Here is a 25,984-nt window from a genome sequence, read left to right as displayed (position 1 = left end):
TTAACCTATCTCCAAGGATGAGTGCGAGGATTAATGAGAGAAGGGGGAAAGGGTCTAGTCCAGTGTTTTGAGCATATAGATGCTCAACAGATGGTGTTCCCTCCCCATCTCCCATTGTGTGTCTGGCACAGAACTGGACACAAAGTCTGGCCCTCCAGTCACCACCAGTTAGATAGAGCTTCTGCTTTCAGAGCTCATTCATTCATTCATTGTTCAGTCATTCAAGCAGCATTCAAGCAACATTTCTGAGCACCTACCATGTGCCAGTCGCTGGGACACAGATTTGAATTAGACCACTGTCCCTTGGCCTTGAAAAGTTTATTTACTCATTCATTCAGCAACATCCATGGAGCCCTACTGCATGTTTTGGCCAGGTGGGGGCTGGTGTTGGGGGTAAAGAGAGCGTGGCTGGCAGGGGAGGGGGTGAATTGGACCCACAGGTCACATCTCTGCATCTGGGAAGAGCAGGAACCCGGTGAAAATGCTGTTGGCCCCCTCGATGCCTACCAGGGCGTTCTTGTCAGTGGCCTGTAGGAAGACGGTCTCCCCCAGCCCCAGCTTGAGCACAACGCTGCCCGTGGTGACCTGGAAGGTGTTGAAGGCATAGTCGCAGAAGGTGAGCACCTTCTGTGCCTGCTCCTGGCCCCGCATGAGGTTTACGCACAGGTTCCCTCGAGAGCTGGCGTGGTAGGTGAAGTAGTAGAGGCCGGGCACCCTGCACGTGAACTTGCCGTTTCGATAATCGTAGTTGATGTTGGTGATCATGTGGTCGAAGCGGATGACCTGGTTCCGCCTCAGGGGGCTGTTGATGGTGCGTGTGGCCGAGAAGGCGATTTTCTGCGTGGCTTTGTAGTCTCCTGATTCACCCTTGGGGCCACGGGCTCCGGGAGGCCCTGGGGCACCTTTGGGGCCAACGGGGCCCTTGGGGCCGACTTTTCCCGGAATCCCAGGAAACCCTGGGTCCCCCTTCTCTCCAAGCTCACCGTGGTCTCCAGCTAGCCCCGGCAGCCCTGGAAGGCAGAGACAAGAGATATGAGGGGGCCAGAGATCACTGAGAACCCAGAAGGAGCTGGGCTGGGAGGCAGGGAGCCTGGCTGCGTAACCTCAGACAGGTCCCTGCTTTTCTCTGGGCCTCAGCTCCCCATCTGTGAACAAGAGGACGGGATGTCAGGGAGGGCCTCTGAGTCTCCTTCCAGCCCAGCTTTCCGAGTCTGAGATGTGCTTGACAGTAATGGGGACCGATGCCCGTGGGGTGGGGAGCGGCGTCTCCCTCAGGAAGGTGCTGGACCTACCCTCCTCACAAGCTCATACAGGTTTAAGCCTGGAGCAGGGATCAGGAATTCTGGGCACATGTGCTACCCCTCTCCACCCCCTCCCTGATGGCACATATCCCTCATCAATCACGCATTCTTTCTTGCTGAACCTGGAAGTGAGTATTAGACTCCTTCTCACTCCACCACTCCAAACAGCTACTCCTCCTTGGTTTGGCAGAACACAAGATAAAACCTTTTCCAGTAGAGTGGCAGAGTATAGTGGCTGTGAACATGGGCTCAGGGGACAGGCAGATGTGTTTCTCATGTCACATCTGCCATTATTAGTTGGGTCACCTTGACTGAGTCACATTCTCCAAGGCTCAGCTTCCTCATCTGTAAAATGGGCATGATGATATTTTATGGGATTGTGAGATTATATGAAGAAAGCGGAAGGCTATGGTTAAATGAATGCATGAACTACATCTTACAGGAGGGTTTTTATGGCAGGAAGTCTCATTTGAACCCTGTAACAACTCTGAAAAAGAATCATTATCCACATTTTACAGGTGAGGAAATAGCAATTCAGAGAGGCGAAGCCACCTACCCTGGAGGTAAGAACCCAGGACTGTGTGACTGCAGTGGATTTAGTGGTAAGAGAGCCATGGTTTGGCCTCAGCCTCAACATTTACTGGGTTCCCTTGAGCAAGTCAGTAGCCTTTCGGACATCAGTTTTCCCATCTGTAAAATGGGAATCAGAATTCCTTCCTTGCAAATTTATTGTGGAGGGCTCAGCAAGCTGATGGATTTGCAAGTGTTCTGCAATCCCTAAGGTGGGCAACTGGGACTCGGGAGGTAGGAGATGGGGCCTTGGTCAGTGACACTAGTCTGTTCCCAAAGTCCACAGTACCTTTCTCTCCCTTTATCCCTGGAGTCCCTGGTTTGCCGTCAGAGCCCGGTGCCCCGGGGATGCCCGGGATGCCAGGGATGGCCGGGTGCCCAGTGCAGACACTCTGGGCCTGGGAGACGTGGAGCAGACTCAGGAGTATCAGCGACAGCAGCCCTGGGACGCTGCCCCATGGGGTCTTCATCATGGCCCTGTCTCAGCTGCTTCCTGGGGAGGGTGGGGGACAAGAAGATGCGGTAGGTTATGGCCATGGTTTGTTCATTCATTCCTTCACTTGTTCCTGTGTTCACTGAGTGCCTTATCCCCCGGACCCTGTTCTGGGTGCTGGAGATTCGCTGGTGAACAAGACAGATGTGGGCCCTGCCCTCATGGAGCTGACAGTCTGGGAGACGATAAACAGGTCAACATACAAGTCAATAGAACTAGTTATAGACCGTGGTGAGTGCCCTGGCTGAAATGAAAGGGTGCCTGGAGGGCTGGTTTTGTGAGGGAAGTCCTCCCACCAGGAAAGTCTATAGACTTTCCCACCAGGAACTTTTTTTTTTTTTTTTTTTTTGCGGTACGCAGGCCTCTCACTGCTGTGGCCTCTCCCGTTGCGGAGCACAGGCTCCAGACGCGCAGGCTCAGCGGCCATGGCTCACGGGCCCAGCCGCTCTGCGGCACGTGGGATCTTCCCGGACCAGGGCACGAACCTGTGTCCCCTGCATTGGCAGGTGGACTCTCAACCACTGCGCCACCAGGGAAGCCCGAACCAGGAAAGTTTTTTTATACAAGGGAGGCATCTCTGAGAAGTGATGTTTAGGCCGAGACCTGAAGGTTCAGACAGAGCTGGGGCAAGAATGTTCCAGGAGGAAAGGACAGGGAGGGCAAAGGGCCAGAGGCAGCACAGAGTCGGAAATGTTGAGGACCAGCAGGGAGGCCAGTGTAGCCAGAGGGGAGTCAGGGGTCGGAGGACCGGAGGTCAGGGTCTTGATAGCTGTGGTTTGGGATTTTATTCCAAGTGTTCTCAGTCATTAGAACTTCTGAATTCGGGCTGCCTATGCTGCTTCCACAGCGGGCCACGTTACATCCTCAGAGCAGCCCTTCATGGAAGAACCGATTTTTCTACACTGAAGAGGAGACTGAGGTTCAGGGAGGCCAGGTCACTTGCTCAGGGTAACACGGGAAGGACGGCAGCCAGGACTCAAACCCAGGCCTGTGTGGCGTGGAAGCCCGTGTCCCTGCCAGTGCACCAGGCCACCTCTTCTGGCAGAATATTCTCAGGGCCCTCCAAAGTCTGTGGGCCCCGGTGAGAGGACGGTGCTTGCCCCTTCCTAATCCAGGGAACGAGGAAGAATCCCTGGGCTGTCTTGAGCTGGTCAGCATGGCCAGTGCCCATGGCATCGATTCTCAGGACAGAAGGGACCTTAAAATTCATCTAGTCCAACCCTTAGGTTCTTCTTTTTTTCTTTTTTAAATCGAGGTGACATTCACATAACATAAGCGTAACCATTTTAAAGTGAACATTTCAGTGACATTTAGCACATTCACAATGTTGTACAACCGCCTCTTCTATCTAGTTCCAAACTATTTCCATCATTTCAATAACACCCAAATAACATTCTGTACTCATTAAGTAGTTACCCCCAAATCCTACTTCCCCCCTCTGTCCCTGACAACCACCAATCTGCTTTCTGACTCTATGGATTTACCTATTCTGGATATTTCATATAAGTGGAATTATATACACTGTGTGAACTTTTGTGTCTGGCTTATTTCATTTAGCATAATGTTTCTGAGGTTCATCTACATTGTAGCATGGATCAGTACTTCATTCCTTCTTATGGCTTAATAATATTCCATTGTATGGACATAATACAATTTGTTTATCCATTCATTATTGTTGGGCATTTGGGAAGTTTCCACCTTTTGCCGACTGTGACTAGTGCTAATGTGAGCATTCACGTACAAGGATTTGTTTGAAACTTGTTTTCAATTCTTGAGTATATACTCAGGAGTGGAATTACTGGATCTTATGGTAATTCTGTGTTTAACTTCTTGAGGGACCCTCAGCCTACTGCTAAGTCTCCTCAGTAACATCTCTGCCGGGCTTCCCTGGTGGCGCAGTGGTTGAGAGTCCGCCTGCCAATGCAGGGGACACGGGTTCGTGCCCCGGTCCGGGAAGACCCCACATGCCACGGGGCGGCTGGGCCTGTGAGCCATGGCCGGTGAGCCTGCGCGGCCGGAGCCTGTGCTCCGCAACGGGAGAGGCCACAACAGTGAGAGGCCCGCGTACCACAAAAAAATAAAATAAAAAAAATAACATCTCTGCCAAGGCCCCTTCCATCCATGACTTGTACCATCTCAGTGATGGGAAGCTCATTACCTTCTGAGGCAGCCCATTCCACCTCTGCCCAGATCCAAATTCTCTCCATTTTTCCAGGCCCGGGTCAAAGCATCTTTCCTCCAGGAAGCCTTCCCTCATAACCCCTCAGCCCACAAAGGCTGAGCAGTTTCCTGCTCTTAAAATAAGAGAGCATAGGGGTCCCTGCTCATCTCCCAAGATAACCGTGGGGGTCCAGGTGAGGCCACGGCTGGGGAAGAATCATAGGGTTTTGGGCTCTAGTTCAGACCCGTAGCTGGGGTTGTCTGATCCTCACAGCACTCCAGGGAAGTGGGTTGTGATTATTTTCCCACCTTGCCGATGAGGAAACTGAGATGCAAACATTAGAAAACAACCCTCCCCAAATCGCCCAGTGAGCTGGCTGATGGTGGGGCTGTGGCCAGACCCCTGCCCCCTCTGCCTCGTGAGGCCTGTGCCAGCCCAGAAAAACCTGCTGATGTGGGGCTCATGTGCTCAGAAAGTCAGCCTCAGCCCCCTTGGTCTGCTCCTAATCAGTTCATGGCTCAGACCAGGAGCTGAATTAGACCAGGGGCTGTACTGGGTACCAAGGAAAGGGGGGCTGCAAATGTGGGTGTGACCAGGGCCACGAGTGACCGGCTTAGGCTCTGTCACGCTCCCAAGAGAGGGTGGCTCTGCGGATGATCCTGCTTATCTGGCTGGAGGTTTTACACAACGACAATTTGACACCCTGAATAATCAATGCGTTGGGCACTTAGCAGGTGCCAGGCTCTGTGCCAAACACTTCACGGGCCACGTTCTCTCATTTAATTTGGTCCTTACAGCAGGCCCCTGGGAAAGCACCCCTGCTTTCTCATTTCACAGACGAAGAAACTGGACAGTGGAGAGGGCGGGAACCTCGGTCAAGGTCACGCAGCCCCGGTGTGGCTGAGATTCAAACCCGCTCCCCATTCAAACCCATCCAAATACCACGGGGTATTACATTAAGTGGCCTCCCTACCTGGTGGTTAAAACATGGGCTTTGGGGCTTCCCTGGTGGCGCAGTGGTTGAGAGTCCGCCTGCCGATGCAGGGGACACGGGTTCGTGCCCCGGTCCGGGAAGGTTCCACATGCCGCGGAGCGGTTAGGCCCGTGAGCCATGGCCGCTGAGCCTGTGCATCCAGAGCCTGTGCTCCGCAACGGGAGAGGCCACAACAGTGAGAGGCCAGCGTACCGCAAAAAGAAAAACCCAAAAACCAAAAACACATGGGCTTTGGAGCCAGACAGCCTGACAGAAGGAGCTACAGGCTGGGTTGTACTTAGAGCGGTGCTGGTCGTGGGGCCGGTGCTGGGTGATGGCTTTTATCATTACTATTATTGCTGCTGTTGTTTGGCAGCAAACAGTCACCAAGGGTGAGAGGCCTGGAGTGTCATAAGGAAAGGGACACTGCCAGGGTCCAACCAGGCCTGTGCCCCTTCTTAGCTATGGGCCTTAGGCAAGTTGCTTCTCTCTGACCACAGCTTCCCCTTCTGTAAAAGGGAGATAATACTAATCTCTACCTCACAGCGTTGGCGGGAGGACAGATGCGTTAGGGCTCACGGCAGCCCGACATGTTGGAAGTGCTTAGTGAATGAATATTAGCTAGTGTTTGATTATCACTGTCATCCGAGAGTCCCCAGGCTTCAGGACACAACGGAGGATGCTTGGAAAAGTAAAAAAGAATCTGGTCCCTTTGGGAGATTGGGCTCAGGGAGAGGAGGTCTCTCAGGTGCAGGCAGCGCAGGGGTGGGGAGCCCTGGCCACCTGCCGGGGGGGCGGGGGGTTGAGGGGAGCAGGGTCCTGACCCACGATGAGACTTGGGCTTTTTCGGGGGAGCCGGAGGTGGGGGTGGGGAGTGGGGAGATCTGGGTTCTGGCCCATTTCAGGGGCCACGGAGTCTCAGACTTGGGCGAGGACGTAAAACTCATCTGGTGACCACCCCCTGCCTTTACCGCCTGTCACCGCCGTCAGCCTGGCTCCTCACACGTTCCCCATATCAGCCTCCCTTCCATCTCCTTCCAGCCCCAAGAGCCCCTTTCCCCCGGACTTGGAGTCAGGCCAACTTGACCTTGAACTCCTGCCTCGATGCATGACTTCAGGCAAGCGCCTTAACCTCTCTCTGAGCCTCTGGCAAAGTTAATTTCAACCTGACGGGGCTGCCAGAGGATTACACGCGAGGGAACCTAGAAGGAGCCAGGTCCCTAGTGCAGTGCCCGACCCCACACCCTCCTTCACAAGCATTATTGAGTGGTGTCAGTACTAACAACTCATCACAAGTCCGCCTGCAAGTCAAGTCATTTCCTTGAAAGAGTCAAGCTGAGCTTTCTCATCTGACTGCGAGGAAATAAGAGAAGGCGGGTGCTGGAGAAATGCTGGGCTGAGCAGAGGGGAACCTGGGTTCTAATTTCATCCCTGCCTCTGACATGTCTCGCACCAGGTAGTGTGCTAAGCTCTGGCTGAGCTGATATCCTTTAGGGCTCACAGCAGCCCTGAAAGTTTCTGATATCCCCAGAGAGGGTCCAGGCTGAGAGGGGTCATGTGACTTGGCCCAGATCACCAGCACCTGAGAGGCAGAAGCAGGGCTCAGCTCCAGTCTTGGTGACCCCAAAGCCTTTATCCTGGTGCCTCCCCATTACCTGGGGCCCCAGGTAGCAGCAGACTCCCAAGCTGACCCCCAGAGAGTTTGACTCCCGAGGTCTGAGATTGGGCCCAGGAATCCTCACTGTCAGACACTCCAGGTGGCTCTGAGGCAGGGGATGCAGGGCCTATACTTTGGGAATCACCACCCTCTGCCATATTGGTCATGCCCGCCAGTCCCCCCAGGCACCAAGCCCCATCCTCACCTGGGAACCTAGCGTCCTCTGATGCCGCTGGGCTGGGCAGCAGTGGGACAGGCAGCTGGGAGCCTCCTGTTCTCAGTCCAAAGCGGAAGTTCCATTCTCCAGCGAAAACAAGGGCCTTCCCCTGACGGTCCCCTCCCGGGGGCCCAGCAGGCCAGCCCCCTTCCCTGTCACCCCACTCTCACTCTGTTCTGCTGTCCTCAGGCAGTTTCAGGTCCCATTTCTGCAATCTGGAGGGGTTTACTGTAAATAGGATGGGTGGGTAGCCAGTTTGGTTTTGCCAGCTCAGCAGTTGTGGGGGAATCGGGCTGTTCCGGGAGAATGTCCACAACTGGGGGCTTGCCTGCCAAGGCCCCGACCTCATGAATTTCTTCAGGAACAGGGGTGTTCCTCAATGAAATGGAAACATGGCCGCCCTGGTGCCCGAGGGCTGGATTTGGAGTCAGGAACCTTGATTCATATGCTGGCTCTGCCGCTTACCAACTAAACATTCTCAGCCAAGGGAACCCAAGGGAGCCCCGATTTCCTCTGCCATATGGTGGGACCATAATTGCACTTGCTCTACAGATTGCACTGGGGGGCTCAGATGGGATAGTGGAGGAGAAAGAGGAAGGTAAACTGTAAAGTGAAGTGCACATGTTAACTGTTAATATCATACCATGTCCCAGGCCTCCCCTTTCTGGGCTCATCTCTTCTGCTTTCTTTCCCTTCTACACCCCGGCTCTTTTTCTGTTCTCAGAAAATAATCTAATAATGAAAAATGAATTTTAAATGTGGTCATTATTTACTTATATCCCTTCCTCTGCTTCCAGCAGACCTGTAGCTGATGACTGTAATAGACACAGGCAGGAGCCTGTTGCTTGTCGATCCTGGAATCACAGCAAGTTAGGGCAGGAGAGGGGCTTGCAGGTCACCCAGCCCATGCCGCTCATTTTATATATGGGGAAACCAAGGCCCAGAGGGGAGAGAGCATTGTTCAGCAAACATTTGTCGTGAGCCTCTATGTACGCAGGCGATAGAGCCACAAGCAAATCAGCCCTGGGTCCTGCCCCATGGGGTGTCTCTTCTCCTGGGGGAGACTGGTACTAAACATCAAGTGACACAATGGTTTCATTGCTCCTGTGATGAATGTCACAAGAAGTAGCTGCTGGAGCCCACACCTCTCGCTAGTGGCAGATGCAGGACTTGGAGCCAGGCATCCCTGGCACCGGGATAGCAGCCCTCTTGCTGAGGCTGCGTCTAAAACAGCGTGATGCCCCTCTCAAGGATGGTTGCCCAGCAAGTCCCAGGAGCTGCCATAGGTCAGGAGGGCTCTCTTGACATCTGTGCTTAGAGAAAGAAAATCGTTGGGCTTGTGGATGCTTCTTGGCAGAAATTAAGTGTTTACTGCCGAGGGTGATAAGGAAAGAAGAGACTCGTGATAAAACCCAAGGGTCTCTGGGTTCAGCCAACTATAGACCCTCCAATGATTTGGTGGCTGGTAAAAATGGGAAACGATGGGCTTGAATTCGGGGTAGAAACAGGATGAGCCTAAGAACAGGAAGCAGCGGGGTGGGGGGGTCAGGACACGGGCTTTGGAATCAGCCCCTCCTAAGTTTGAATCCCAGGCCTACCTCTTTCTAGCTATGTGGCCTCAGGTGCGTTTATTGACCTCAGTTTCCCCGTATATGAGTCAGGGACATGGGCACCCCCTCCTGGGGTGATTTTGGGGCCAGTGTGGTAACCCCGCATGTCCAGGGCCTAGCTGAGTGCCCAGCCCTCAGTAGGCACCCAAGGCAAACCTGGGAGTAGTGTGATTTCTCTGAAGAGAAGATAGAAATCTTGGAGCCTGGAGGCACAGGAGCCATGCCTGGATTAGGGGTCAGGAGCTAGGGAGACCCTTGGCCCCTGAGTGAGAGCCAGCTGGTCTCTGTACCCTTAAAACACTGGCTTGCATCCCTGATAGAGAGGGGACAATCCCTACAGAGGGTGGAAGAGAAGCCTAAGACCCTTCCACATCCTGTGGTCTGAAAGAGGCCCCCTGGTCCTTGGGGTGCCTCGTACTAGCTCCTGTCCCACCCTTGCTACCCCCCTTAAAAGCCCTCCCCCAGCTCCCCTCAGCCCAGCAGACAAGCTGGCATTTTCAGAGGCCAGTCTCTCCTGGCAAAGAGAGAACGACAAGGAAACAATTATGGAAAATAAAAATGGCACAAAAATGGTCGTTTCCGAAATACAGGTTTCTGATCTGACACCGTGGCCTACGTAAACGGTGCATTGATTTTTTTAAACAAAAGAGAAATGAGAAGAAAGATGTATCACTTGCGGCATTGCCGGGTGGACTGCTAAGTGGTTACTGGAGGTGAGCTGTGAGTGGAGCGGCCCCGTGACCCCCGCCTTGTCCCTGCCAGAGGCTCTCAGACTCTGTGGACCAGGCCGAGCTCCTAGGCCCTGGCCTCTGTTATTGCTGTGTGTGTGTGTGTGTGTGTGTGTGTGTGTGTCTTCATCCCTCCTTCCTTCTCATCTGACACTACTGACACCTACTATGCGCCTGGCCTGTATCAAAGCGGCCCCGCCCTCAAGGATGCTCACAGTCCAGTGAGGGATGCAGACCTGTAAGGAAATAAGTGCAGAAAAGCCAGGCGGTGGACCTCGTGCATTGACTTCACCTGGCAGACCGTTCACCCACCCATGTCTCTGTCCTCCCCAAGCCCTTCTTTTTTTGTAGGATCATAGTTATTTGTGAAATCCCGAAAAAAATGACTAAACTCACAGAAAAAAAATCATGCATCATGCTTGTGGCTCCCAGCAGCAGAAAATTGGTGGGAGGAAATACAGGGTAAAGGTTGTTCAAAGATACAAACTTCCAGTTATAAGGTACATAAACACAAAACAGGTAATGTACAACAAAAACTCATATGCCACAATAGCAAATAATCAAACTATAATATGGACTAAGGAACTGAATCGACATTTATCCAAAGAAGATATACAAATGACCAATAGATACATGACTCACCATTACAAAAGGTGGAATGTACAAGACACCAAAATGAGCACAGCTGTAGGATACTATCAAAGTTGTTAAGGCAGGAAATCCTATTCATCACAAGAAGAAAAAGGTTTTTTTGGTAACCATTTCATAATATAGGTAAGTCATATCATTACACTTCAAAATTTGATATCATAAAACAAGCAAAACATTTAAAAGGTAAAAACTAAAAGTGCAAAATTGTCAAAGAGGACAAACTACTACTCTTTTACCTTTAGAATTATTTTATTAAATCTTAAATGTACAACAGCTTCTTAATTCTACACACGAAATAGATTTTTTTAAGAAGAATGATGTTATGTCTTATTACACCATGATTCTGGCTAATAGTCTTTCAAAACTTTGAGAAAAATCTTGAAAAAGGTTTCACATGTCACCCAAAACTTTGAAATTTGACATTATCAAAGAAGGGATGCTTCCACACTTTTGTAGAGACAACTGGAAAGACACAACAATTCAAAAACTAAGAAACTGTTTCAAAAGCATTTTTTTATAGTCTTTCCTCCACAGGAAGGTAATGTTCTTACATAATTGAGTCCACTCACAAAATGACTCTGTGTACCTGCTCTGGTGTCTTCTGCCATATCACTGCATATTTATGCATGACTGAGATAAGAGTTTCCTGAACATTGTTATTTCGATAACCTAAAGCTCTTCTGTTACCTCTGGGCTCTAATTCTCTATTTATAGAGTCAAGCCCATGGCAAATAAGAAGCTCAATATCATCTTGTCTGTCCATAACCCCCACTTCCTCCATTGCCTCTTGGACCAGAGTTTCCTCCACTATATGATCCTCCCATGTTCCTGCAATCACTAAGTTTTCCACTCTTCAGTAATTCGTACTTAGAAGGTTTCTGCTTATAATTCTCCAAATCACTGTAATTTTGACTTCCATAATTTCTTCTTCCATATTTGTCATAACCAGCTCTGGAGCTCCCATCCTGGTTGCCATATCCACCACCATATCCTCCTCGTCCTCCTCCATGACCAGGGCTAACCCCCAAATTGCCACCTCGAGGTCCTCGTCCAGACTCATGATAGCCATCCCCAAATGTATGTCCTCTTCCATATCCATCAGATCCTCCTCTAAAGTTTCTTTCTCCAAAGTTTCCTGCTCCAAACTTTCCACCACCACCATGAAAATATACAAAACCAGCGTTTCTTCCTCTTCCACTTCTAGAACACTGGCCTTCTTGCATTTCTTGTCTAGACAAGGCCTTTCTTACTTCTGCATGATGACCATTGATGGTATGATTTTTCTGCAACACAATCTTATCCACGGGATCATGGTCATCAAAAGCAACAAACCCAAAGCCTCTTTTCTTGCCTGACTGCCCATCAGTAATTATTTCGATGGCATTGATTTTTCCATATTTCTCAAAGTAATCTCTAAGATGATGTTCCTCAGTATCCTCTGCAATTCCACCAACAAACAGCTTCTTCACAGTGACAAGAGCCCCTGGCTTTCCATAGTCCTCTCTTGGGACAGCACGTTTGGGCGTAACCGTTTTCCCATCAATGGAATGAGGTCTGGCAGCCATGACAGCGTCAACCTCAGCCATGGATGAAAAAGTGACAAAACCATATCTTCTTGATTTTTGGGTTACAGGGTCCCGTATTAACACACAGTCTGTAAGATATCCCCATTGCTGGTAGTAGTTCCACAGACTTTCTTCTGTGGTTTCAGAGCTCAAGCCACCAATAAAGAGTTTACGGAATTGTTCCTTTTCTCTCTTATTCCTCTCCAAAGGAACAGATTTTGAAGTTTTCTTCAGCATGGGCTTACTAGCTTCAGCCATTTTCCTGAAACTCAGGGGGATGAGGGAGATCTCAGGGCACCAACAGGACCAGAACTGGCCTCTGCGCTATGGTGAGAACACAAACCTGATCGGACCCGATCGATCCTGACCCTGCGGTCAGAACTTCCACGGCTCCAGGAACACAACTCTAGGAGCACCTCCACGGGGACCCGGCGTTGCTGCCTCTGGAGCCGCTACAGCCCTTGAATCAACCTTGAGCAACTTTCAATTTTTCAGAATAGGCTGATTGGTGAAACAGGTCAATGCAGGTTCCCCCAGTCCCAAGAGCTGTCCTGTGACCCACTCCCGAGATGTAGACAGCCTGTAGCTTGCTGGAAATAGCAGTCCTCCCCAAAGCTTTGTGTAACAGGCTTGGGTCCAGAAATCTGCTTTTTTATTTTATAAATAAGTCTGTAGGTAATTTTGTTGCACCCCCAGATTTGGGAACCTGGGCTCTAACAAGTCATGAGTCTGTGGTCCAAGTCGGTGGAGGACGCTGTGGGGACACGAAGGGGAGAATCAGAGAAAGCTTCATGGAGGAGGTGATCTTTGTGTTGATTCCTGACAGCTGAGTGTGTATTATCTAAGTGGACGGAGGATTTGTATGAGCGGGGTGGGGGCTCTACAGAATGAAGGAACATCATGGGCAAAGCTATGGGGGTGTGAAACTGCTTCCTTCAGGAACAAAGGAGCCAAAGTGGATGGCAGTGGCTGGAGAGCTGAGCTCCAGCCTCTGCGGTTACAGCCCATCTCATGCCTCTGTGAGTTCTGTGGGGTCTTGTGGAACCAAGCTGAGAGCCCAATCAGGCAGGGGTGGTTTTCCCTGGCCTGAGTGAGCCTTGGGTTTCACTGGGCTCTGAGGCCAAACCCTCAATCTGCACAGGAAAGTTACACTTTTTATCTTTTTGAAGCTGAACTGTCAACCCCTTCTCGTGGTGAGCGCAGCGAAAGGGCAGCAGCTTACGGCCGGCTTCCTGGTCCTCCAACAAGGATCGGGGCACCTGGGCCCAACTGTCAGGAGTCTCACAGTGAAACCCTGATGGCTTGTGGGCAGTAGTGGGTTTGGATGGTCTCCTGGGGGCCCCCAGAGTCTCAGTTATTCGGGGAAAATCAGACATCCGGGAGTCAGATTCTCACTCTCTCCCTCACCCATCCATGCCCACCTAGAGCATAATTACGAATATTAAATCATTTAAAAGATGTGTTAGCATAATGCCTGGTGTATAGTGAGTGCTCAGTAAATGTTAGCTATTATGATTTTTTTACTCATTCATTCACTCTGCTTTTAGCCAGTCATTTACCCACTATTCATTCATTCATTCATTCATTCACCCCAATTCACTCATTAATTCAGCACAAATTCATTGCACATCTTGCCTTCCTCTGTTCTGGGCCTGCCTGAGCCCAAACCCTCCTGTGATGGGTGCTCCCAAAACTCAACATCGGTCAACATAGGTCTGGGAATTCAAACACACTCCCGTTTACCTGTGAGCACGAATACCTCTAATGAGAGCAGTGCCTCTCACCCAAACAAGTGACAGCAGATGGCCCCTTGGGGACCCCTTGCAGCCTTCAGCCACATTTGACCATCTCTCTCCCAAATGACCAAATGGTGCTGAGTGTCTCTACCTTGGCACCAAGCTTTACTGAACACCAGCTAGATGACTGAATCTGGAGCCCACAGATGGCTTAGGGAATTGGCAGTGAGGATTCGGAGCCGTGCATAGCCTTTGATTTAATTATTTATTCATGTATCTCTCTGCCTCTTCCAAGACTTGGAAAACACTAATGACAGTATCAGAAGGTGTTGGTTAAGTGTCAAAGCAGTGACTCCTGAAGGAGCTTGGAGGAGGGAGAGAACTCAGGGCAGGAGGGCAGGGTGGGCTTCCTGGAGGAGGAGTCCATCCAGTGGCGAGAATGACCTGAGCAAGGATGTGTGGCCCAGTGGGTTCTTGCAGGGAAGCTGAGGGAGATGGGGTGGTCCCGGGGAGCGGAGCGGGCCTGCCTGCCCTACTCAGGGAAGAGCAGGAAGCCGGAGAAGACACTGTCGGAGCCCTCGGTGCCCACCATGCCGTTGTAGTCGTTGACCGCCAGCCACACCTGCTCTCCCACCTGCATCTGCAGCAGCACACTGCCTGAGCTGACCTGTTTGCTGTTGGACATGTGGTCACAGAAGGTGGTCACCTTGACACCGCTGCGGTACAGCTGCACACACAGGTTGGCCGTGTGTGACGTGTGGTAGACAAAGTAGTAGAGGCCGGGAACTTTGCAGGTGAACTTGCCCGTGTTCGTGTCGTAATCCCCCTGCGGGTTTGTGATGACTGAGTTGAACTTGACCAGGCTGTTGGGCGCCGGGAACTGGACTGTCTGCCGTGTGACAGTGAATACTGACTGGTGGTTCTGCTTGTACCTGCCCTCATCGCCCGGGTCCCCAGGGGGTCCCATGTTGCCGGGAGCCCCTGGAATCCCAGGAGTTCCCATGGGACCATTTTTCCCAGGATAGCCAGGTGTGCCAGGATCTCCCTTCTGACCCTTGGGTCCTCGTGTCCCAGGGATAGCTGGGATTCCTGGGGAGAGAGCAGGTGGGAAGGAAGTGATGGGGCAGGGGACAGGGAAGAGGGACAGGGCTATCCTCCAGGGGACATGCCACCAGGGTTTCGTCTCTGGACTCTCTTTCCCCCAGAGGGTAGCCTATTCACCTGGGAGCAGTGGGCAGGGAGAAGAGGGGAGAGAGACCCTGGTTCAAATCCTGTCTCCCCATGGTCTTGCCCTCTGACCTTGGCTACAGCACGGCCCCGTCTCTTGGCCTCAGTTTCCATGTTTGTGATGGAGAGGAGGGTAGGACCAGCCAGCTCAGGAGGTGGCAGAGCTGGGCTTCATCTCAGAGAGCATGCCAGAGGCCATGACTGTCAGCCCACGGACAGCATGCAGCCCCAGATAACTCCTCACCTAAAAGTCTAGGTTCTTAGTTTTTCTTGACAAAAATCAGAAGATCAGTCAGAGGCAGATTTCCTGGAAAGGTCCTAAAACTTAAGCTTTGGGCCCCATTTACTTGCACTGGCCCTTTCAAGACCCTTTGCATAATTTTACATTTATAATTTTTTCAACTTTTTATGTTGAAATAATTAGATTCATAGGATGTTGCAAAAAAAAAAAAAAAAAAAAGGACAAGGGGGCTTCCCTGATGGCGCAGTGGTTGAGAGTCCGCCTGCCGATGCAGGGGACACGGGTTCGTGCCCTGGTCTGGGAAGATCCCACATGCCGTGGAGCGGCTGGGCCCGTGAGCCGTGGCCGCTGAGCCTGCGCATCCGGAGCCTGTGCTCCGCAGTGGGAGAGGCCACAACAGTGAGAGGCCCGCGTACCGCAAAAAAAGAAAAAAAAAAAAAAAAAAGGACAAGGAAGTCTCATGTACCCTTTACCTAGTTGTCCCCGATCTTAAATAACTCAAGTACGAAATCAAAACCAAGAAATTAACCTTTGTACAATCCACAGAGCTCCACTTTTACATGCATTATTTGTGTGGTTATAGTTCTGAAACAATTTTGTAGCACGTGTAGATTTGTGAAACCTCCCCCCGCCCCCGCATCAAATTCTGTAGTACTTTTCTTAAAGAGGATCCTCAACATTTTATAAGATTCAGGGCCCCACAAAACCTGTTTCCATTTCTGAGCTGGAACCACCCAGGCCCAGGCCAGCTTAGCACATGGGATCCACCGGATGGAGCCACAGAGGCTGCCTTTCCCCACCTCCCCCAGCCCCACTCAGCCCAATTCAGCCCCTCTGACAACTGGCCTGTTTCAACTTACTTCATGTTACATATGAGGAAACTGAGGTCAGAAACTTGCCCAAGGCCATGCAGCTGGTAGGAGGTGGAGTCAGGACTCACAGTCAAGTCTGGCTAGTCCCAGTCAGTGTCTGACTCTGGTTACCGCCTTAGTTATCTGAGCCCCTATGAGCTTCTTCTCCCCTTGTCCAAACCATACTCATCTTTTAGGGCCTGGCTCCAGTCTCCCCTTCCAGGAAGCCCTCTCTGACCACCCCTGCTGGCCCTCGTGGCTGCTTCCTCCTCCGACTACCTTTGGGGTGGGTGTCTGTGCAGACCTACTGTGACAGATCTTCTGCGGCTTGTGAGCCTTTTAGATCCCAGGGTTAGGAGTGGGGAATCAGAACCCAACAGACCTAAGCGTCAGACCACGTGATCCCGGGCAGGTGATCTCCCCTCCCAGAGCCTCTGTTTGCCCAGTTGAGATAAGGGCATAATAGAACGGATCCCACAGAGCTGCTGGCAGAGTGGGGTGGGAGAATGCCCGTGCCGGGCACCTCATAGGCAGTGCTCAGTAATGTCAGGTCTCGGTGATGGCTGTCAGCTATGTTAAGCAGGGCTGTGTCTCATGTTTCAGGTTGACTTCCAGCAACGAACTGGGAGGGGGGGACATGGCAGTGGGGAGGGGGCCTGAGAGGCAATGCAGGGTAGCGGTTAAGGGCGTGGCCTTGGAAGTTGGACGGGATTCCAGTGTGTGACTTGGGGCAAGTTGCTCAATCTCTCTGAACCTCAGCTTTGACATTTGTAAAATTGGAGTAAATCGTTTCTTCAAAGGATTTTGTCCTCAGTTTTCTCATTTGTAAAATAGAGTTAATTTTATCTACCTCATGAGATGAATATACATAGAGCACTTGGAACCGTGCCTGGCACAAATTAGGAGCTAAAAATTGGTGTCCAGGACTTCCCTGGTGGCGCAGTGGTGGGGAATCCACCTGCCAGTGCAGGGGACACAGGTTGGATCCCTGGTCCGGGAAGACCCCACATGCTGCAGAGCAACTAAGCCCGTGTGCCACAACTACTGAAGCCCGCATGCCACAACTACTGAAGCCCACGCGCCTAGAGCCTGTGCTCTGCAACAAGAGAAGCCACTGCAATGAGAAGCCCGTGCACCTCAACAAAGAGTAGCCCCTGCTCTCTGCAACTAGAGAAAGACCGCGCACAGCAACGAAGACCCAAAGCAGCCAAAAATAAATAAATAAAAAATAAATAAATTTATATTAAAAAAAATTGGTGTCCATCAGCCATCCCACACAGTGAGATGGCCAGAGGCAGCTGTGAAGTACAGGGTCCTGGAAAAATGGCAGACCTGGGGGCTTCATTTGACTCACCCTGAACTGGAGAATTCCTTCTGGAATGTTGGTACAATTACACTCTATTGCCAGGAGGGAAGATGACAGTGGGAAATTCCTAAGGACATTCCCCTCCACTGGCCTCCCTCGCCCAGCGCCTCTGCCACCCTTGTCACCTCTGCCCAGCCGCACCCCAGCCTCCTTCATGTCCACTCTGGACACATTCCACCCCCAGATGTGCACCTACTCTCAGACAAGTCACCAGCAGACTCCAGTTCTCACCCAACACCAGTGCCCGTTCATGTCCTCAGCCCTTTTCAGTCATGCTAGGGCTTGCCTGTGAATCTCCACCAGAAGATTCTGTGACTGTGATCCTGACTCCTTACTCCTTACCTCTCCAACTACCCAGAATCCTAGGGAGTGAAGGGAGCACACACCTCTGATAAAAACAAAGATGACAACAGCAGTAACAACCATAGCCCACACTTACTGATACCTACCACGTGTTAGTACTGTTTTATATTTAATTTTATTAATCATCACAGCACCCCTGTGCAGTAGGTACTACCATCTCCCCATTTTACAGATGAGGAAACTGAGGCACTGGGAGGTTATGTAACCTGTGCAAGTTCACACAGTGGGAAGTGGTGGGGCTGGGACTTGAACCCTGGCCACCTGGGCATTGTATACAGTCACTGGGGTCCATGTTGCAGGGCAAGTCGTGGAGGGGTTGGAATAAAATAGTAACAGAGCGCTTTAGAGTTTGCCAAAGGCTTTCACCTGGATCATCTTCCGTGATCCTCCCTGCCACCTTCTAGGGCAGGTGCTCTTGTTCTCTCCCTGTTATCAGATGGGGAAACTGAGGAGCAAAGAGGTGAGGGGTGGCCGGAGGCCGGGCTCTGAGGAGGAGAGGGGCTAGACCTGCCACAAAGTTAAGACTCTGCCCTGGGAGCAGGCGTGGCTGGAGGGACCACACTCCTCTCCATCAAGCAGCTGTCCACCTACCCCAGAGTCAGCCCCAGATGGACACTTCCGACTCCTGCCCCCAGGCCCTAGGTGACCCCTCCCCAGCAGGCCAGCAGACTCACCTGGTTCACCCTTGGGCCCTGGCAATCCGTCATGCCCATCCTTCCCTGGGGCCCCGGGCAGGCCCGGCATCCCGGCGATCCCATAGCAGTCTGTGCCAGCTTGGCCCCCAGGCAGCAGTGCCAGCAAGAGCAGCAGCAGGTTTGGTACAAGGGGGGGCCAGGAGCTGGACCCCATGTCCATTTGGGGAAGGAGCTGGATGGGGAGAGAGCTGAGTTGTCCCCCAGCCCCTGGCCTGCCCTCCTCACCCTCTCTCTCCCCAGGGGCCGTCCTTCTCAGCCCTCAGGAGCTGACCTCCCTTCCCCGGCCCCTCGCCCCTTGGGACCGCACAATGGATGGGGAATGGGGCCTCTTCTTCAAGCTCAGGCCCCGGCTTAGCGGAGATGGGGACCCTCCTTCCTCTCACAAATCAGGCTGTCCCTGGGGCCATGTTTCAGGAAGTGGCAGCGTGGAAAAGCTGCCATTTGTCCTCACCTGGACAGGTGGGAGGTTTCTGGTCTGGTCACAGAGATGTCCTCAGATCTGCTTCCCTCTCCAAGGCAGGAGGACACCGTATCAGTGTGGACACAACAAGAAGGGCCTGGGCAGTCTGCGCTGTCCCCTCCCCTCCTCTCCCCAATACCACATCCCCTTTCCCATAATTTTTCCTGACTCAATACTTTCTCTTGGGTGCTGAGCCAGGCTGACCGCACTGTTGTCCCTGTGTCCCTCCACCTCCAGGTCATGAGTGTCTGAAATGAGGAAATGTCCGCTGCCCCGGGTCTGCTGAAGGGTGCCTATATGTGTGTGCGTGTGTAAACATCAGCCGCCTGGGCAGACTTCCCTTAGAGTCAAGTTCAGCCCAGCTAATGCCCTTCCCTGTTTGTTGCCATCTACTGTGCCTGAGACCCCATTGTTTCGCAAGATCCCTAGGGGGAAGTTATAATTCCCCCTGTACAGATGAGGAAACTGAGGCTGAGGAAAGTGAAAACCCTTGCCCAAAGTCACTTAGTGAATGGTTTCTTGGGTCCAAAGCCTCGTTCTGACCCCTCTGCTTAGCTGCCCTCAGAAACAAGCCTCATATGCACCTCTGAAGTGACAGGTCTTATTCTAGAGGCTCCCATAGGCCCCCTCCCATTTGCCTTACTTGGGGGTGGACATCCAGGGCAAACTTTGACAGCAGGCAGCCTGCTGTGGCCGACAGATTCTTCTGGCTACAAAGTCAGCGGCCTTGGGTTCTCCTTCCAGCCCTGCCACTCCCTGGCCCCGAGACCTTCAGCAAACCACTGGCCCCTAGGTCTCAGTCATCCCATCTGTATACTGGGTGGTAGGGGAGGACCAGGCTTTGCCTCTGTAAATGAGGGTTTCCAGTAGCTTCCGTGCAGGGCAGTGCCAATGCATACACAGCACTTAGCCCTGTGCCAGCCATGAGCAGAGTTCCGAGCCCTACCCCTGCTTTGCTGGGTGACCCTCAGGGCCTCAGTGTCCCCAGCTGGCTCTCCACCCTCTGGCACAGGGCTGCAGGGTGTGCAGCAGCAAGAGCGAGGACGTGAGTGTACTTGTCCCTGGAATTCCCAGGTGCGTGGAAGGCTGGAGAGAGCAGAAACGATGGACACAGCATTATGAAGGGTGGGGGACCCGGCCGATGGCGCCCAGGCCTCTCTCCCATCTTCAGTCCTCACCTCCTTCGCGCCTGGGTCCGGCTTCTCCAGCAGGTGGCAGCCTCAGCCCGTGCTCAGCCCGCCCCTGCCCCGCCCGCCTGGGCTGCGGCTGGGTCCCCTCCTTCCAGAGGGGCAAGTGATTTGCCTCTGCAAAGAGGGGTGGGTATGGGTGGAATTTATGGTAAGAAGCAGTGGGGTGCTCCCCGCACCCCCGCCATTTCTATAGCCTGGCCTCTCCAGCTTCTTACGGGCCCTCTACCCCTGACGTTGTCTTTGAGCCCCGTTGCAATGAAAGAAGCCCTTCACTTTGGGGTCAGGCAGACCTGGTTCAAATTCAGGCCCTGCCACTTTCTGGCAGTGTGACCTTGGGTAGATGTCTCCTTTCTGTGAGCCTCAGGGTCCTCATGGATTTTGCTGGAATTAAATGCATCCATGGTTATAAAATGTCCAGCACATAGTAGGTGCTCACAGATCTGTTTCTCTTCCCAGTCCGTGGGTGTGTGTGTTCTGGGTGGGCAGGGGGCTGAGGAGTCCAGAACTGCTCTGGGGCTGCAGAGCTTTACTCTCTTCTTCCTAAGCCCCGAAGGCTGTTGATGGGCCTGCCCCCCCCCCCACCAAGTGGGTCTTGAGTGTGTGGGGAAGGCAGGCGTGGAGGTTGTGGGTACGTGAGGACTCGGAGATCACAGGCGTTTCTAAGGCACATGCATGTCAGAGGGAGAGGAGGGTGTGTGCACCTTCGTGTCAGGGGTGTGTCTGGAACACATGTGTGTGAGAGCACTACTGATGGTTGATGGGGGCACGTAGGTGTACGAGGTGGGTGTGCACGGGTATGATGCATGCGTATCCTTGAGTGCGCCTGTGGGTCTGGAGGCGTAGGTAGTTCGTCCAGGGGTGCAGCCGGTGGGTCGCAGGGCGTGGGTGTGTGGGTGAGGAGTAGACGAGTCTTGGTCCAGGAATGTGGGTCCACGTGCATCTCGGGAGGTGTGTGTGCAAGTGTGATGTGTATTCTTGTGCGTGTGTGTGCAACCGTGAATGTCTGCAGCACAAAGGTAAAATCGGCTTCCTTTGGGAAAAAGCGCAGGACACTGGACATTTTCAGGACTGAACTTCTGGTCGCCTTACTTTTCTCACATACGAAGGGCATAGTGGGGCTTTTTGCTTCTGAGCAGCACCCAGACAGGCTAAGTGGGACCCTGGGAAAGCACCACAAACATTCCAGACCCTCCCAGTCCCCACCCAGGTGGGATACCCAGCAGGCAGCAGCCCCAGCCTCTGTGCCTGCCGGGGTAGAAGTCCAGCGCTGGCCTCGGGAAACCTGGCTTCAGGAAGACTTCTGGATGCCCTTGGATCTGCCTTTCTGGTTGAGCGCTGGAAATGACACGTGTCAATTGTCAGGCGTGTGTCTGTGGAGGCTGGCTAGGGTAGTAGGTAGACACACAGGCTTGGGCGTCAGTAGGACTTGGAGTCAAACCCCAGCTTCTCCCCTTACACACTAACCTTGGGCTTTAAGTTTGTCCCAGCCCCCTAGCCTCAGTTTCATTATCTGTAAAATAAGGTCATAATACCCACCTCAGAGCTCAACTGTAAAGATTAAACAAAATATAGTTAAGGCTAAAACGTATGTAACCCTTACTATGCACGACTATGCATATATTAAGTCATTTAATCCTCCCAACAACCCTTTGAGGAAGGTGCCATCAGAATTCCCACTTTACAGATAAGGAAACAGATTCACTGAAGTAACATAAAATGCACATAATTGAACAGCTAGTAAGTAAATGGTGGCCCAGGATTTGAGGCCAGGCCGATGAGGCTCCCAGGACCTGCTAACTATTTATTGTAAAATATTAAATGCAGGCCTGGCCTGTAAGCACTCAGTAATTGTTGTCATTCTTAAGCCTCCGTCCCAACGGCCAGGGTAGCGACTGAACTTCAAGCTCAGCAGACATGGACTCAGGTCTTTATTCCAGGAAGGGTTCCAAGAAATGATCTTCCTTCAGGCAGCTAAAGCAACAGCACCCCGACTTTACAGAGCAGGGCATAGACACCATAAGGGTGGAGTGAGTGGGCCAGGGTCACAGAGCAGGAAGCGGAGGCCATGGTGGGGAGGGGCTCAGGTGGATGGGAAGATGAGGAAGCCACTAAAGACGCTGTCGGCCTCTGAACCCTGGTAAATGCGGCCCTTATTGGGGTCTTTTTCAATCCAGACCTGGTCTCCCTGCTGGAGCTGGAACACCGTACCCCCGGACACCACCTGGAAGACTCCTTTGCTGTTGCTGTCACAGAAGCCCAAGGAACGCTGGACTTGGCCCCTCCCAAAGGACACGATGGACAGGCAGATGTCCCACTTGGACACCACCTGGAAGGTGAAGTAGTAGTAACCCGGCACAGAGCAGATGAACCGGCCCGAGTGGCTCTGGTATGGGCTCTCCTGGTTGGTGATGACCGTGTCGAAGATGACCACGTTGCCGCCCGTCGGAGGGTTCCGTCTCACGGCCGAGAAGGCCGGCTGTGGCTGGTCCTGGATGTTTCCGGGGTTGCCCTTGATGCCCTTCAACCCTGGGAGGCCAGGGGGCCCCAGAGGGCCGCTGGGTCCTGGGTAGCCCATTCTGCCAGGTTTTCCATGGGGCCCAGGCTCTCCCTGGTCTCCTTTAAGGCCACGGACGCCTGTCCGGATACCAGGGGCCCCTGTGGGGAGAAAGGCCAGATTGGGAGTGAGAGTCCCAATTGGTCTAGTGTCCTCCAGACCTCAGGGAAGTGGCTGGGACCCCGGACGGCTGTGGGATAGAGGATAGGGGGAGTGTCTGGGCCTTCAAGACATTGATTCTGACTGGCTGTGCATGACCTTGGGCACGTGTCTCAACCTCTCTGAGACTCAGCTTCTTTGTCTGTAAAATGGAGAGAAATGTGAACAGGCACTTGGGAGTGTCTGGTTCTGGGAAAAGCAGTCCACTGGCTTCACTGTACTCCTGCCCACAGCCGTGCACTCCACACTCCCCCCAGGGCACTGACCTTGACTTCTTCAGATTCAGGGACTACATGTAGGATGCCTGTGTGCAGATTGTTTGCAAATGCCTATGCCGATCTTTCTGGTCTGCTGTGGACTGGGAGGCTCAGGGCGATTACATGAGACTTTCCTTTCCTGCTCTGGTCGTGCCCTCCTCCCTTTCCCTTCACCCTTAGCCTTTTTTTCTAGAACATGAGAGTTTCTGAAGCCTGAAGGGGGAGGGAAGGGGGACGCAGGGACAGAGTTGTGGGGAAGCTGGAAGCAAAAAAGATAGTTGCCATGAATTGATCCCTCTCAATGTGCTAGGTGGGGTTATTTCTCCATTTTACAGATGAGGAAACTGAGTCTCAGAGAAGATCAGTAAGTCGCTCAAGGTCACACAGCAAGACAAGGGCTCCTGAGTCTAAAGCCAAGGGCATTAATCTTTCTGGTAACTGAACAAAGACCAAAGACTGAGCACAGCTTTGGGACCTTTCATATTCATTGCTTGCAGTGACCCACTGTCCAGAGGAGGAAGGTGAGGCCAAAGAAAGAGGACCCGGGCAGTAAAGGGGATACAGAGAGGCTAATGGGGCCTGTGGACATGGCCTTGGAAGAAGGCTAGGGCCCCCTCAGCCCCTGGGACCAAGTGCAGACTGGAGAGGCTTCATGTGTTGGCCCAGGTGGACTCCTGTTTCTCAGTGGCATCCCGAGCCCCACCCTGGTGGCCAGGCGAAGCCCAGGGATGAGGGGCTGGGGTCCAGAGGGAGGGCTTACCCTGCTCCCCTCGCTCCCCCTTGAGGCCTGGCCGTCCGGGTCGGCCGGGTATTCCTGCGGCCCCGTCCCTCCCATCCTGTGCTCGGCAAACGTCCTGGGTCACCGAAGAGGCCAGGGATATGGCCAGCACACCGATCACCAGCCAGCCCCAGGGGGCTTCCATGGTGCCACTGTGGAGACATGGGCAGGGCCTGGGCAGGCTGGACATCACACACTCATGCACACCCAACACCCACACTTGAACCCCCCAACCCTGCCCAATTCTATCTGTCTAGCTATATATATCATCTCCCCGACCATTGCACACACCCCCCCTCGAGGGCCTTCAATGTCCACCCTCCATCCTACTCCAGGGACCCCAAACATACACACAGAACCACAAACTCACACAGATACACACATGCAACTGAACATACCCATATAGTTACACACTCAGACACACGAACACAGCTTTTCCCTCACGCACCTACACGACACAATAAGCAAACTCAAAAGTCCACCGCACACTCCTGGACACACAAGCTGACACCCAAAATGACATGCCCCCCCTCACTCACCTGGACACACACAGTCATACACTCCTACAGATGACTGAACAAATATTTATTGAGTGCCTTCTCCTTGTTTAATTTACACCCTCTCACCCAGATGGCAGAGCTGTGCATACACACCAGAATTCACAAACACCTGACACACACATCTGTTCCTTCCTCCACACACTCGGCCCCTTTCAGCACCCACCGGAGGACAGAGGGCTGACTGCCACCCGCTATCCCTTCGTGGGACCCCTCTGCTGGGCTCTGACACCCCCAACCTTTTCCCAGCTTCTTGTGTTTTGTGGGGGGGGGGCAGGACCCAGGAACTTTGGTTACAGCTCATGGGTCTGTCACTACCTCCCCCCTCCCCCCAAGCCCCTGAAGTTAAGGTCCCCCCACTCACTCATTCTGGGTCCTAGATCATTGTCCCCCCACCCCCACCCCGCAACACTGTCCTGGCACAGAACCAGCCAGCAGAGGTCTCCCTCCCTCCCTGCCCGGTCCAGCCTCCTGGGCCACCCCTCCTGGTTCCCTGAACTTTACAGCTCCCTCCCTGTCAAGCGCTGGCCTCACCTGCGTCTGGTCGTCAACGCACTGGATACTCCCGTCCTTCACCCAGGGACCCCTGTGGGACACCCAGCAGGGCGGTGCTGGCCTGTGGCCAACTTTCACATCCCTTCCCACTTCCCCTTCTCCTTCCCTGAAACTGCCCCCAGTGTTGCCCTAGGGCCACAGGCCTGCAAGGGACATTTTGAGCAGACCTCAGCAAGACTGGGACATGGGACATCCTACCCCAGCCACAGATGGTGTGGGGACAGGGACAGCAAGGCGGAGTCTGCCGGGGGAGCCGTGGTGGGGATACTGGGCAGGGCTGAGAGACCCACAGAGGCCTAGAACATCAGGGCAGAAGGAACCTTTACAAAATCAGTAACTTGTAAGACTTTCATGATTATGAAAGCAGCGTGTATTCATTGCCAAAGCTTGGAAATACAGAAGAAAGAACAGTGCAATAGTAATGGGAAGCTCGGTAATCAGCTTCCTAGACCTGCCACTTCCTAGCTGCATGTCCTTGGAAAGATACTTAACCTCCTGGGGTCTCAGTTTGTTTGTTCGTAAATTGGAAACAACAGATTCTACCTTGTCGAATATTATAAAGTTTTAATGACATAATACATATACAAAACAGTGGACACATGGTGACCACTTAATAATTAGCTTTTATCAACATTTAAAAATTAGTGACAAAAGCCCATCTAGAAAATTGCTGTTAACATTTGGATGGATCATCTAGCCTTACTCACTCTCACTGATGGGGTGCTCATTACCTGTCAGCACAGCTCACTTTGTCATTGACAGCTTGGACCCGGAGAATGTTTTCCTTTAGACTGAGTGATTCTGTCTCCTCCAGACTGGAGACCATATGTGTTCAGGCCTGGGCTGACCATGTCTTTCTGTTTCTTCCCATGACCATGTTTTTTGTCATTTTGTTTTGCTTTCCAGAGGGAGGAGGAGAGGAAGAGGGGGAGGAGGAGAGGAGGAGGTGGAGGAGAAGAGGGAGGGCTATTGTACCTGGGCAGGTGAAGACAGTCTAGGGTCAGGGTTTTCAAGCCTTTGGGACTCCTTTTTCATTTGCAATCTTGTGTGACATACAATATATATATAT

General features: G+C 52.6%; 4 protein-coding genes across 4 annotated transcripts; all 4 read right to left on the bottom strand.

Moving 5' to 3' along the window:
* Window positions 1-299: 299 nt before the first annotated feature.
* C1QB (complement C1q B chain) lies at window positions 300-7,463 on the bottom strand. The gene is made up of 3 exons (XM_082614007.1): window positions 7,361-7,463; window positions 2,161-2,364; window positions 300-1,010 (listed from the first exon to the last, which is right to left on the bottom strand). The coding sequence occupies exons 2-3, from the start codon at window positions 2,342-2,344 to the stop codon at window positions 442-444; spliced, it is 753 nt and encodes a 250-aa protein (XP_082470133.1). The 5' UTR covers window positions 2,345-2,364; window positions 7,361-7,463; the 3' UTR covers window positions 300-441.
* A 3,644-nt stretch (window positions 7,464-11,107) lies between these two features.
* LOC309799086 (heterogeneous nuclear ribonucleoproteins A2/B1-like) lies at window positions 11,108-12,184 on the bottom strand (the record flags this gene model as incomplete). The annotated part of the gene is made up of 1 exon (XM_082612111.1): window positions 11,108-12,184. One exon carries the CDS (start codon window positions 12,182-12,184, stop codon window positions 11,108-11,110), a length of 1,077 nt encoding a protein of 358 aa, XP_082468237.1.
* Window positions 12,185-13,915: 1,731 nt separating this feature from the next.
* Window positions 13,916-18,975, bottom strand: C1QC (complement C1q C chain). Its single transcript, XM_082614008.1, has 3 exons — window positions 18,857-18,975; window positions 18,385-18,577; window positions 13,916-14,751 (listed from the first exon to the last, which is right to left on the bottom strand). Exons 2-3 carry the CDS (start codon window positions 18,563-18,565, stop codon window positions 14,195-14,197), a joined length of 738 nt encoding a protein of 245 aa, XP_082470134.1. The 5' UTR covers window positions 18,566-18,577; window positions 18,857-18,975; the 3' UTR covers window positions 13,916-14,194.
* A 2,985-nt stretch (window positions 18,976-21,960) lies between these two features.
* C1QA (complement C1q A chain) lies at window positions 21,961-24,910 on the bottom strand. Its single transcript, XM_082614009.1, has 3 exons — window positions 24,895-24,910; window positions 23,786-23,955; window positions 21,961-22,710 (listed from the first exon to the last, which is right to left on the bottom strand). The coding sequence occupies exons 2-3, from the start codon at window positions 23,946-23,948 to the stop codon at window positions 22,136-22,138; spliced, it is 738 nt and encodes a 245-aa protein (XP_082470135.1). The 5' UTR covers window positions 23,949-23,955; window positions 24,895-24,910; the 3' UTR covers window positions 21,961-22,135.
* Between the last annotated feature and the right edge of the window lie 1,074 nt (window positions 24,911-25,984).

Source organism: Mesoplodon mirus (assembly GCF_964341445.2).
Source record: "Mesoplodon mirus genome assembly, chromosome: 3".
NCBI classification, from domain to species: domain Eukaryota; kingdom Metazoa; phylum Chordata; class Mammalia; order Artiodactyla; family Ziphiidae; genus Mesoplodon; species Mesoplodon mirus.
The sequence above is the reverse complement of the archived record's forward strand: the minus strand, read 5'-3'. Positions and strand labels throughout refer to the sequence as shown.